The 13,312-nt window shown below is 46.0% G+C and overlaps 1 protein-coding gene across 1 annotated transcript in view; it reads right to left on the bottom strand.

Moving 5' to 3' along the window:
- Window positions 1–12,334, bottom strand: part of LY86 (lymphocyte antigen 86) — a 71,121-nt gene extending 58,787 nt beyond the window's left edge. Inside the window, exon 1 of the mRNA XM_004432145.3 lies at window positions 12,156–12,334. Within this exon, the coding sequence (XP_004432202.1) occupies window positions 12,156–12,282 (127 nt within the window). The 5' untranslated portion in view covers window positions 12,283–12,334. The remainder of the gene's footprint in view (window positions 1–12,155) is intronic.
- Between the last annotated feature and the right edge of the window lie 978 nt (window positions 12,335–13,312).

Here is a 13,312-nt window from a genome sequence, read left to right as displayed (position 1 = left end):
ATGGCGCTAATGGTAGTTTACTCCTTGAGATGAGGCAAGTGCTATAGTCCCTGACACTTTCTACTGTAAATTACAGCTGACCCACTTCACTCATAACTTGCCTTTTCCGTGAGCGTATTTGAGTTTTTGACCCCGGCTCTGCATCTTCTGGAATGAGTGAGATGTAGGGAGATGACTGGTTTGGCGGGAAGATAACTGTGGCTTTCTCTCTCTTGCTTGTTCTCCTGTCACTGCTTTCCAGGATTCTGAATGTCTGCTCCCCAAGGATGGCAGCACTGAGACCTGAGATCAGGCAGTGTTTCCACAGGAGCCTCCTGCTCATTATTTTGGTTATTGGCTCTAAAATCTCAGACAGAATTTTGTTAGGACACTTGATACTTGCTAGCAAGCCTGCACTCTATTCAACCACTGGTTCAAATAAACCGGGAGCTGTTGGCAATTTTCTCCTCAGGTATTTTTTTTTTTTTTGGAAATGTAACTTACACAAGAATTGCTCTTTAATTCAGTTAAAACCAAAGCCAAGTGTGAGACGGAGAAGCTATTGTTCACCCTGGAGAAATGATCTTCCGGCCCACTCTCCATACTGCTTGGATTCCAAACAGCTCAGTGTGGGTCAGGCTAGAATTGAGTCTCCAGAGAATTGTGGCTCCTAGCACTTCCCTTTTGGAAGAGCCTCCATCCAGGATCCAGACCCGAGCCAGATGACCCCAGTGGAGGGGGGAAGGAATTGGGTGCTTGTTTGATGGCTGAAGTTGGTTGTACTCAGCAAGCTTTGCTACATATGGAGAACAGACCAGAAGAAGCAGCTGCTGGCATCAAACTTTAGGGCCTTAGGGGCTCAAGTCACCGGTTATATTTTTGTCTGCTGTCCTCTGTCATGGTCATTTGTTTTCTAAATGTTGTTAGATTCTTAATGAGGCTCATACCACAGAAGAAGGCAGCTCTCATTCCAAACAAGCTCTGGCTTGCACTGCTCTATGAGACTATGCCATTTCCATGTCGTCTGCAAAGACAGTACATTTACGGAAATGCTGGTGCTCTCAATATTATAAATGGGGCCCAAAGATCTTCTGTATATGCGAAGGCTCTTGTTATATAGGGGCCTGGGCAAGAAGGGATGTGAGCATATTGCCTTAAGAGAAGGGCTGCAGAGAAAGAGGGTCCTTTGCGCTTTGGGGATGTGGGGATGAAGGAGAGGGTCTGGTCTTGGTGTACGTGGTATCTCTGACCTGAAGTTGAGTGAGTTCACATCATGGCTTTTGTGCTGGAGAGAGGAAGCAGAGCTGACCTGGGAGGGTCCTCTTGGTTCCACTGCTGTCTAGCTTTGTGGCGGTGGTTAGGACACATTGCCTCTCTGGCTCAGTTTCCTCTTCTGAAGGAGGAGCCTGGACTGAAGCCCTGAGGTTCTGTCTGGCCATAACATTTCCCAATGCTGTAAGAGGTCCCCCGAGTACCCTCCCTATGTGCCTGCAGAACACCAGGCTTGTGGAGAAATCGGTGGTCATGTGACATCCCCCACCCCCCAAGCCTGACTCCTCTCAGGGCCAATTCACATTTATCTATACAATAGATGGCTACAAGGCAGACTGTCAGAAACTGATCGTTTGGCCTCACAGAGCATATGGCTGCACCCAAGAGCTGCTTTAGGAACCTCACCCTGTGCTGGAGCATGCTTCCCTTTCCTCCATTTGCAGATATACAGCTACTGTGAACTGTGATTAGAAAGACCACAATCCTCTACGACTACATTGGCCACAGAATTGTAAAGCCCAAAAGCCAATGTCAGCATAGCCCGTTATGCTCATCTCTGACCTAGAGGGGGTAGGGCGGCAGGAGACCCCTGGGAGCTTCCTCTCTTTTGCTGGTTGGGGCAAATGGCATTAGCAATACCAGGCAGTTGCTGGGAAGAAAGAAAGACAGTGCCAGTTGTTTTCATCTCTTGAAAACCTCATCTTTCGTGATTCTGTCTTTAAGAATTACTTAGCAAGCATGTCTGGGTGATGCAGACTTAGCACCGTTGGGAAGCACTAACATTACATCCCAAGCACCAGATGGGCACGAAGCCTCGTTCATAGTTACTTGGAGATTCAGAGTGTTTCCACTCACATGGATAAACCAGAGAGAACTATGTGGTTTTCTCTATCTTTGTAAGAAGGTAGGAGTTAAGGACAAAGAGTTGTGAATGAGCCAGAAAAAAAAAGAACAGAAGGACTTGGGAAAAAAATAGAACAGAAGGACTGATCGGCTCAAATGATCCCACATAAAAATTAGACAGAAAACCAGACAAGAGTCACATCAGCACCAGCAATCACGTAGAATATACAAGTAGAAAGATGATCCAGCGCTATGTTCTAAGATGATGAATCAGCTAAATGTTGTAAAGATGAGCCTTAACTGTGCAGACAAAATGCATCGTCTCCTCTAAGCAGCCCCTCTAATGTTTTTTGACATTACCGCAGCAGGCATAAGTTTCCAGCCAGCTGATAGACCAGGTTAATGCATAATAACACTGGGACAAGGAGACCATCACGATGACCCAGCAAAACACACATCATTTGAGGAAAAAGCATCAGAATCCAGGGAACTCTGTGGAAGGAGGGGGCTCACGAGTTCTTCAGGATGTAATAGGTCAAGTTTAAGTACAGAAAGCTCAACTTGCTGATCAGCCACCAGGCCCAGAATTAATTGATTAGTAACTCAAAACCTGTGTCCTTGGCTGGACTGAGGTGATAGCCTTTATCTTTGGTCTGGAACATACTAGACACCTAGGAAAATACTAAAGTAAGTGTTATTGTAACCCCAAGAAGGTGTAAGAATACAGGTAAGAATAAATATCAATGTAAACCTGATAAACAAATTTAAACTCATTGTATCAATATTTTGACACTAGTTTAAGAAAAAAGGTAATAATAAATGAAATAATCACTGTGATAATTTATGTTTGCTTTGCCTGCTTTTAAAGATTTTAAGACATTGAAAATTGAAAAAGATCTGCTGTATTAGCTTAAATGCTTAAGACCAATTCTTTTTTTTTTTTAAAGATTTTATTTATTTATTTTTTCCCCCAAAGCCCCAGCAGATAGTTGTATGTCATAGCTGCACATCCTTCTAGTTGCTGTATGTGGGACGCGGCCTCAGCATGGCCGGAGAAGCGGTGCGTCGGTGCACGCCCGGGATCTGAACCCGGGCTGCCAGCAGCGGAGCGCGTGCACTTAACCGCTAAGCCACCGGGCCGGCCCCTTAAGACCAATTCTAATAATAAATTTGTGACCAATGTATGTATGTTTGTGATAAAATTAATTTGTGAAATTTACAAAGTTTTGATTTATTAATTATGCAAGTAGAGTTTAATTGTTTAAAGGGATTTTTTAATATAGTATGAGAAGACTAAATGGAGCACTAAAACATACAAAGGAGCCCTATAAGAAAGATCCCAGCTATGGGAGAGGATTGTAATGGCGGATAGGCAGACGGAACCCTGATGATTCTATTCTGGATTTCTCATGGGAGCTGGCGCAGTTCCCCCCTGGCCAGAGGGGAGATGTCGGGCTTCAAATAAGGGAGCCCATTGACAGCACTCTGGCTCAGCAGGCAGCCTGTGTGAACCTTCCACTATAAATTGTGCTTGGAACAGAGCTTTCTAGGCTGAGGATTCTTTTCTTTTTCCTCCAAGCCATTGCATAGGTTACCACTCATTTCTGTTCTGAAGGCAGAGAAGCACTGCAGGGGAACTGGTGCAGAATTTCAAGAAGGAATGCACAATGATGCCTTCTTGGATCCCACACAAGGCTGGCAGATGCTGACTAGCACATTGCCCACTGAGCATGAATCTCCCATCAGCCGCACCCAGACCAATGTGCAAATAATTGTTTCCCAGAGGATCCCTGAGTACTTCTTCTGATCCCCATTAGGCTGCTCCAGGATCCCAGAGCAAAGCTACTGCTTTGCTTTTATGCATGACTGCTTTTATCAGTGTTGCTGAGGGCTCTGCCAGCTGGGTGTTGCTTTGTCACCGGGAACCTGGTGCCTGCTGGGCTCTGCCAGGTGCTCCAGCCGCACAGGCTGAGCTGGGAAAGGGCTCTCTCATCTTGGCTTTCCTTGGCCTTGAGAAGAACAGCTGCTTTTGTCCTCCAGACTCCTCCTTCTGCAGGCCTGAGTCTGAAGCCTCACCCAGGACCTCACACTGGTGGCTGCCTTGGGAACGTGTCCTCTATGCTGTAGTTTCTACAAAAATAGCTGCAGAGCTGGAGGACAGCCACCACCCCCTCATCTCTACCTCTCCACAGATTCTCCTCCAAAACATGAGCAAAGCTGCCCATCAGGATTTTGCCTGAGGATGAGCCCGGAACAGCCCTGGGAGGACATTTCCTGCCTGCACAGAAGAGGCCTCTTAGATTCACAGACTCTTGGCTTTTTTCCCTCTTTAGGTCCCTACTCACTAAGTTACTCAGCATCTCTTTTAAAAAGTGCTTAGGAGAATTAACATGGCCTTGGAGGTTTGGCTGTAAATGGTAACAACAGAACAGATGTGGGGAGGAATCCAGTGGCCTGGTAGCAGGACACACTCACTTTCAACTTTTTTCTGTTCCCATTAAAAGAAATCTGCATCTCAATGTTGACATTCTTACATATATATGTATATATATATATATATACACATATACTTATCAACTTCCTGTCTTTAACTTTTGGCAAAGAGACCTCACTCTGCTCAAGGCAGCTAGCTGTATAATCCTGCATGTCCAAGGTTATTCCTCTGGAATTGCATCTTTGTTTTTCTGGCTATTTGTCTGCTTTTCTTTAATTGCACAGTATTTTTATCCCCATTAATCTAGGAAAATAATCTATGAGAGAAATTGCTTTCTGTGTGCAATATTTTAAAGAATTGTTAAATGACTATGTGGCCTGGACTGTTTTCCATTATTACTATTTCTTGATGTTGCTTCTTTTGTGTTTGTCTTATGCTCCATTTACTTCAGAATTACTAGATTTTGAGGAAAGCAGTTTTTCCCCCTCCCTTTCTTCCTTAGGGCAGTTTTAAAAATTTTTCCTCTAAGCATTTTATCCACATGCCTGTTCATTCTGCTGGGCAGCTGGGTCGTGTGCAGTTTACCCTGTATCTTGGAGGAGATGTTGCCAGCATTGCTTTGCATTCTTGAAGTCTGATTAATTGTCCTGTTTGACTATCTTGATGGATTATTCAGGTGCACGTGGCCTGATTTTGACTTTGTAATTAAGGACTTTTTGGAGGTCAGATAAAGTGCCCGCCCTGTAGCAAACTTCAGTAACATGCAAAACCTATTTAGGCAGAGTGGACGCTGCCGATTGCCTTCAGGGAGAGGAGAGCAGGTGTTGATTGCAAGTTTGAAGCATGGTGACTGGATGCCATGGTCCCCTGACCCTAGAACCTCCAGGTGGCTGGCCGAGTCCCATAGAGACCACCCACAGCCCTCAACTTACTGCCAGAGATAGGCTACCCCTCCCCACTCACCAACTTTTCCACAGAGGAAACTGCTGCTGGGTGTGAGGGAAATAGGGTTTCGCTGTGAAATAAGTGTGCTGACTGCATAGGAGGCTCTTACTGTAAAATTTGCTGTTCTTACTGATAAGAAAGTGGCCCTTCATTCGCTTCTTTTAACTTGGGGAGATGTCATTTCCAGACAACTTGCAACAAAAGAGAACTTGGTACATACAGCTGAAAAATGTCGATGTGAGTGCCCCCTCTCCTCTCTGGCTGCTGCAGGGCCCTGATGGATACTCTGGAGGAGCTGAATTGGCCCAGGTCTGAATATGTGCAGAGAGGGGAGGCTAGAGAGGGAGTGGGGAGAGGAAACAATCCTTGAGTCAGAAGACAAATCTCTCTTCCTTCTCCTCCTTCTCCGTCTTTGCCAGTCCACAGAGAACTTAGGGTTCTTACCTCTTCACCCTGAGACTTAGTATTTGAGCTGTGCCTTCCCCCTGTTGGCACGCTCTGTCTCTGGGATCCGATGGCATGGGTTGCTCCGTATTAGAATTCCATGATACAGCTTTAAGTCGCTGGGCACGGAGTCAGACACTAGGTTTGTATCATTGCTCAGGTATGTTGCTTTGTTAAGATAGTTAATATGTATAAGCTTCAGTTTCTATACCTGGGAAATGGAGATAAACATCCTATGTACCTCATAGGGCTGTTTATAAGGATTGAATGAGACCTTATAAATGGAAGGACTTTATAAATTGTAAAATGTTGTTCAGAAGCAAGAGATTATTATGGCATTGATGATTCTCAAAGGAATCCTACAAATTCCTTGCATTCATGGTGGTTTTGGCATCAAGTTCACTTGGCCATGCAGCCTTTCTATGGCTGGAATCATCCGGAAGATCCAGAACTTGAGGCTCTCTTCTGGTGAAGAGCTCGAGAGATTCCTTTTTAGCTTCGACCATGGAGCAGGAAACTTTTTCTATAAAGGGCCAAATAGTTACTGTTTTAGGGGCTGTGGGCCATGCAGTCACTGTCACACTACTACTCAGCTCTGCCGTTGTAACATGGGAGCAGCCACAGACAATACATAAACAAATGAGTGTGGCTGTGTTCCAAGAAAACTTTATTTATGGACACAGAAATCTGAATTTCATATAATTGTATATGTCACAAACATTATTCTCTTGAATTTTTTAGCCATTTAAAAATGTAAAAACCATACTTAGCTCATGGACCACACAAAAACAGTCAGGAGGTGGGATTTGGTCTGTGAGCTTCATTTGCCAACCCCTGCCCTGCCCTAGACTATTCCCAGGAGCCACCTGAATGGCCAGGCTGACTGTGAGTATCAGAGAAACCAAAAGGGAGACATTTAGGCATGTGTCACAGGTCCCTTACTTTTTATGACCATCCTCTCTGCCTGGTTGATGTCAAAGCATGGTAAATGACAACACTGAGGTCTACACTCAAGGCTCTTGCCAGAAAATACAACCCAGATCTCTGCTCTCCAACTCTTATCAAAAATCCCATAACAGCAACAACGACAACAATGGCAATAATCATAATATTTATGGAGGGTTGCCTGGAGCACATGCAGCTCTTCCATTCCTATAGGCAGTCTAACTTTCCCCTTGAGTAACCCAGACCTGCAAGTGCTGCATGCATGGAAGGTTCTACTGTGGCCCTTTGAAAAATCAATCCTGAGTTGCATTTTGGTGATGAGCCATCGGTCCACACCGAGGGGCACTGTGAGAAACAGAGGGTGTGAGACACTGCGGCCTCTCATATAGAGATGCTGTCCAGGATGCCATCAACTCCAGGGAGAAATGCCTCTCACAGCTCGCCCCAGGAAAAGCTGAACATTTCCTTAAAAACTGGTTCTACTTTGCAAACAATGTAATTTCCTTGTTTGATTTGGTTTTAAGACAGCTCATAGTCAGACATACCTCTAGTGACTGTAAAATATCTTACAAGTCATCAGCAGAAAAGATTTATCGGGCATGTAGCATGCGTGAAGCACTTTTCATGCGGTCCTTTTCACCTAATCCTCACACAGCCCCGAGAGGTAGCTAAGATTATTACCCTTATTTTAGTGGGTGGAATAATGACTCCCGAAGATACCCATGTCCTAATCCCCGGAACCTGTGAATGTCACCTTATATGGCAAAAGAGACTTCGCAGATGTGATTAAGTTAAGGATCTTGGGACAGTGAGATTATCCTTATCACAAGTGTCCTCGTAAGAGGGAGGCAGAGGGAGATTTGACGCAGAAGAAAGGAGATGCTATGCTGCTGGCTTTGAAGATGGTGGAAGGGGCAAGATGCCAAAGAATGCAAGGAATGCAGCTGTAGCAGCCGAAGAGGCAAGGAAAGATCATCCCCTGGAGTTTCCACCAGAGTGTGGCCTTTGACCAAGTGAAACTGACTTTAGACTTCTGACCTCCAGAACTCTAAAAGAATAAGTGTTCTTTTAAGCCACCAAGTGGTAGCTTGTTACAGCAGCCATAAGAAACTCACACACCCACGTTCCAACCAAGAACAGGAGACTTAGAGAGTATTGCTCAAGGGTTGGGATGAGGTTTGCTGACTCCAGACCCCAACCTCTTGTCCTTCACACTGCTCATCTGTTGTATGTGTCCTGACCTCCCTGGCTTTATTATCCCCCTTCCCTTCCCTCCCCTCGCGCTGCTTCTCCCACTACCAAGTTCATCTTCCCAGCATACATATCCCGTAGTGTCTTTGTGCAGTAGAGGCAGCAGATAAACAAATACATTGGTTGACATTTGTGGCATGTGCGTGGGGTGGGGTCCCTGGGCTTTTTCTAGCCCTGGGAATTATCTTATGATTTAACACAAGAAAGGCCATGACTGCTTTTGTTCCCCCTTTTGCCTTTGTAAAAACTGTTGCTCTCTTCCTTGCTGTAGTACTAACAACTGGACAGAGCAGGACTGCTTTTTCAGAAAATGTTGCTTACTTCCTGGTCAGTATTCAGAGCCCGGTGACTGCTTAAGAGTTTCCTTCTTTCCCTTCAAGGATTTTTGTATTATTCAGAACAGCTTCTGGCCTAGGATCTCCTCCTCTCCCCGCAACTAAAATGATAAAATGAAAAGAGATGGGGAAAATGAGGCACTAAACCCAGAAAACAATGGATCCTTATATTTTTGTCAGCCGACCTTCCCACAGCAGCATGCATATTGGGATTCTAGAAGCCCCTGACATGCACTAAGATGTCTAAACACCAGGGCTGGGTGGAGCATTACAACATGTAGCCTTTGCACTGTTATCGATGTGAAGGCCTTGTGGGGCTGCCCCACTGTGAATCCAGCAGCTGAAGGGGGACCCTCTCCATCTGGGGAGGGGCATGCAGCCATTCGGCCCTGGATAGCTCAAAAGCTCTCAAGAGATGAGGCAGGGCCCATCCCTGGAGAAGCTCCCAGGACACTACTTTCCTTCACGCTGACGACAAAGTGTACCAAAGATTCCAACTGACATTAAGGCTGTTGAAATCATGCTGTTTCAGGCTCTCACCTTTTTTTTTTTCTTATTACTGTTCCTACAGGATACAAATCCTGCCTCTAGCCACAAACAGCTTTCAATCTAATATCCATGCTCCTACCCATTACCTGAGGGATCTTTCCAAAATGCATCCTCCTCATTGCCAAAAGGATGCAGCTCAACCTTGTCTAGGTCTCCTGGTATATTAGTCAGGGTTCTCCAGAGAAACAGCGAAATATACATATCTGTGTGTATCTATATGTACACATTTATATATATAGATATACATACATACACAGATATATAATCTAGAAAGAGATTTATTATAAGGTATAGGCTCACGCAATTGTGGAGGCTGAGAAGTCCCTGCTCTGTTGTCTGCAAGCTGGAGACCTAGGAAGGCTGAGAGCCAGACAGCCAATAATGTAGAAGGCCTGAGAACCAGGATCGCTATGAGCAGAAGATCAATATCCCAGCTCAGCAGTCAGGCGGAGAATGAATTCAACCTTCCTTCACCTTTTTGTTCTATTCAAGCTCTCAACCAATTGGATGATGCCCGTCCTCATTGGTGAGGGTGATCTGCTTTACTCAGTCTACCAGTTCCAATGCTAATCTCCTCCAGAAACACGCTCACAGACACACCAGAAATGATGTTTAACCAGCTCTCTGGGCATCCTGTGGCCCAGTCAAGTTGACACATAGGATTCATCATCACACTGGGGCTCTGCTCCCATTTCCCACCTCCTCTCTCATCCCCCCCTTGTGTTCCAGCCTTTCGCAGCTCCCTGAACTCTGTGCCTGGCCACGTCTCCCTGCCTTCACAGGCTGTTCTCTCTGCCAAAGTTCTCCTTCCCACTCCCACCTCTAGTCCACTTGCCATCCAACGAAACTCTGGACAGCAGGAGAAAAACAGCATAGACTCTGGAGTCAGGCAGGCCTGGGGTCAATTCATTTTAATTCCACAAATATTTACTCAACACCTTCTCTGGGCCACTGGGGATGTAATTTTGCCACTATTGCCTGTGTGGCCTTGGAACAGTTAGCTAACACCTCTAACCCTCAGTTTACACATCTGTAAAATAAGAATAATGCAGAGAAAGCATTTAGCATGGAGCCTGCACATATAAACCTTCCATGAACATGAGATGTTGTAATTACTATTTTTATCATTTTTTAAGGTTGAACTCAAGCTTGATGATCCTTTCTCTGACAGATTTTGTCCCCAACCTCACTCTCTCCAACCACCACGTCTCCTAGTGCATGACATATGTCTCCATTTCAGCCTTCACACAGAACATTTACCCTGTTGTTTAATTGTCTGATCCTCCCACTGCTCTTGGACGAGAACTGCGTCCCCTCCATTCCTATTTTCCTAGTGCCCAGGGAAGGGCTTGTGCCCGACATTGATTGACTCCACAGAACAGCTACCCATTCAGAGGGAGGAGTTATGCCCAGAGGCGGGTGATATGCTCTTGGTTTTTTCCTGATGCATCCACTCCTCTTGCCTCTCCTGGCAGCGACCTGAAAGGCTGTGCCAGGCTTGGCTGCAGGCTGGTCAGGGAGATGGACCCACCATGGCAACCTTTTGTGGGATGATAAACTGGAAAAACAAATCCTGAGCAGTCCATTCATCTCAAGTCTTGCTTCTCATCCTACACCTAAAATGAATAGATGCAGCAGAAAGCATTCCATCCCCATGGGGAGAGCAAGAATAACGAGATCAATACCTCCAGCTTCCAGCTACTCACTCTTATTTGCATTAAAATTTTTTTTGTGTGTGGGCACTTCAATGTTCCCTGTTTCTTCTTTTTAAAGGAGTAAAGTCAAGTGGGACAAATGGCCCTGGAGACCAGCCTGACCGTCTGGACCTCTCTGAGGCAGCTCTGGCTGCCGTAGGGATCAGCTATCTGCTCAAGAGCAACATCTCCACTACTCCCCAGCTTATAGTGGGGCCAACTTAGATGCTTAATGAGCATCTCCTTTCTACCTCCTTCAGTCCAAACAGTATTTTGCCCCGTTTACCTCCAAAGTGTCGTATTTCACAATGTCATGACTTTTCATGAGCCAGTCCCTCTAATCTTCATTCAAGATGTGATCCTGAGGCTGGGCTCATTTCTCCCCATTCAGGTCCCCTTTATGGACTGAATTGTGTCTCCCCAAAATTCATACGTTGAAGTCCTAATGCTCAGTACCTTAGAATATGACTGTATTTGGATATAGGGTGTTTAGAGAGGCAATTAGGGTTAAATGTGGGGGGCCTAATCCAATATGACTGGTGTCCTTCTAAGAAGAGAGAGAGACAGACTAGGAATGTGTGGGCACAGAGGAAAGACCATGTGAAGACAGAAGAAGAAGACAGCCATCTACAAGCCAAGGAGAGAAGCCTCAGGAGAAATCAACCCTGCCAACACCTTGATCTTGGACTTCCAGCCTCCAGAACTGTGAGAAAACAAATGCCTGTTGTTTAAGCCACCCAATTTGTGATGTGCTGTTATGACAGCCCTAGGAGACTAATATACACCCCTAAGGGTTGGTTCAGACACTGATTACGCCCATTCGCTGCATTCTATTCATTGGATTGCAGCCTCTGTTGGTGCAGCTGTTTGCCCCATTGGGCTGATGACAATGGCTCATTCCCTTTTGTTGTGTCTAGCACTAGAGGAAACTGGCATTGACAGCTGCAAGATAAGCATTTGCTGAATTAATGAGCAATGCTGCTATGACAGAAGCTCTAGGAGTGTCATAAGAAGGACAGGAATCTTCTCTTTTAGCATAAGGGAACTTTCCACTCAGCTTGCACACTAAGTAAGCTGGAAAGGCATCCCAGGTATACAGCTGGAGGTAGGGTGCTATTGGAAGCCTCTTTTCCTAATTGTGAACTGGTGAGGTTTCATGATTTGGTAAACTCATTGGTCATTTTGTTTTTTTTCCCGGCTCTGTGGTATTAGTGAGTCGCTATTTTAGACTCTCAACGTCTTTTTCTTGTCCTCTTTGTTGGTCTCTTCAGGTTCTCTCCCACCCACCCCTCTTTCTCCCAAGGGCTCCCAATGCCCCTCACAGACCTGCTGTAAGTGGAGAAAGTGTTCGGCTGCTGGCCGCTGGCCCCTCACCCTTCACCTGCCTCAACAAAGCGCTAAAGCAGCTCACACGTGGGCCTTAATTTCCCCATAAACACAAACGGATGTTTTGAAAGTCCTTACCACAACTCTGGTAGAGCACTTCCAAGCTCCCATCCCTGCAGGCTGTGTGTGTGGGCCAGGCTTCCCCACCACCGCTGTCAGGAGACAGTAGAGTCCAGACGAGGAAGAGAGCCGTGAAACCCTTCATGGCGAGGGCGTGTGTGTGATCAACAGAAAAATAACAGGCCCAATAAAAAGGGCCTTCGGGGTTCTTCCTCTCCCCTCACTGAAGGGGTGACATGCTCAGTTTCACTTCTCATATTTGATGCTCCTGGGGAACCACTGTGAGATGCAAAAGGCAGTTAGCAGAAGTATTTGAATATTGCTCCCCCAGGACCTTGGGCACTTGAATCAACAGGGTGAGGCTAGTCTGGGTCTGGGGTGGGTTGGATGGTGACTTTCTGCTTTCATGGGGAGGAGCTAGCAAGTGGTGCATGAACTTATACCTTGGGCCCCCCAAAACAGTCTTCCTTAGAGCCCCCACTCCCAAGTGGAGCAGCGAACTCAGGAAAGGTAAATCACAAGCCACCAGGTATTTTCCATCAGCCATGCCCTTCCCCCTCTGTGGCTCTGCAGGCCTCTGATGTGGGCCGTGGACCAGGGACCTGGCTGCAGCTAGCAGGCGGCATTTGGCATTTTGAGGGCTGCAGAATGACATTTGAAATCTGGAATGAGGCTTTTGCCCTATTGGCATCTCTCTCTCCTCTGGCTTCAACTCCACTCTCCAGATCAGGATTTCATCAGCAAATTGGGCAGCTGTGAAAACAGGGGCTTGTTCTGGGAGCAGCAGATGTGGTCTCTGGAGATGAGGTGGAGGGAATAGCCCTGAGAAGTGAGCTGTGTTCTATTTCTGGGTTCAGCTTGGTGGAAGGGGTGGGGGAGAATGGGAAAGTGAGGGCTCCTTTTTAAGACTGGCGGTTTAATTGTTTTGGTCATTGGTGAGATTATTAGTGTCATGTCCCACTTTCTTTTCAAAGCCAAGATTCTGCTCTCCTATTTCACCACTTCTGTTGTCCTGCTTGGAGACAGCAAAGTTCATCAACTCTGATTCCCCACTCCCACCCCATGTCCACCTTAGCTTAAGAGAAACAGAGTCAGGGCCATGGCCAGCAGATTTTAGGAGCAACAGAGAACATTATTTCTCCTGGGAGGAAAAGCACGTCTCTGAATGCACTAGG

Source organism: Ceratotherium simum, chromosome 13 (genome assembly GCF_057802395.1).
Source record: "Ceratotherium simum simum isolate JZ-2026a chromosome 13, ASM5780239v1, whole genome shotgun sequence".
NCBI lineage: Eukaryota > Metazoa > Chordata > Mammalia > Perissodactyla > Rhinocerotidae > Ceratotherium > Ceratotherium simum.
The sequence above is the reverse complement of the archived record's forward strand: the minus strand, read 5'-3'. Positions and strand labels throughout refer to the sequence as shown.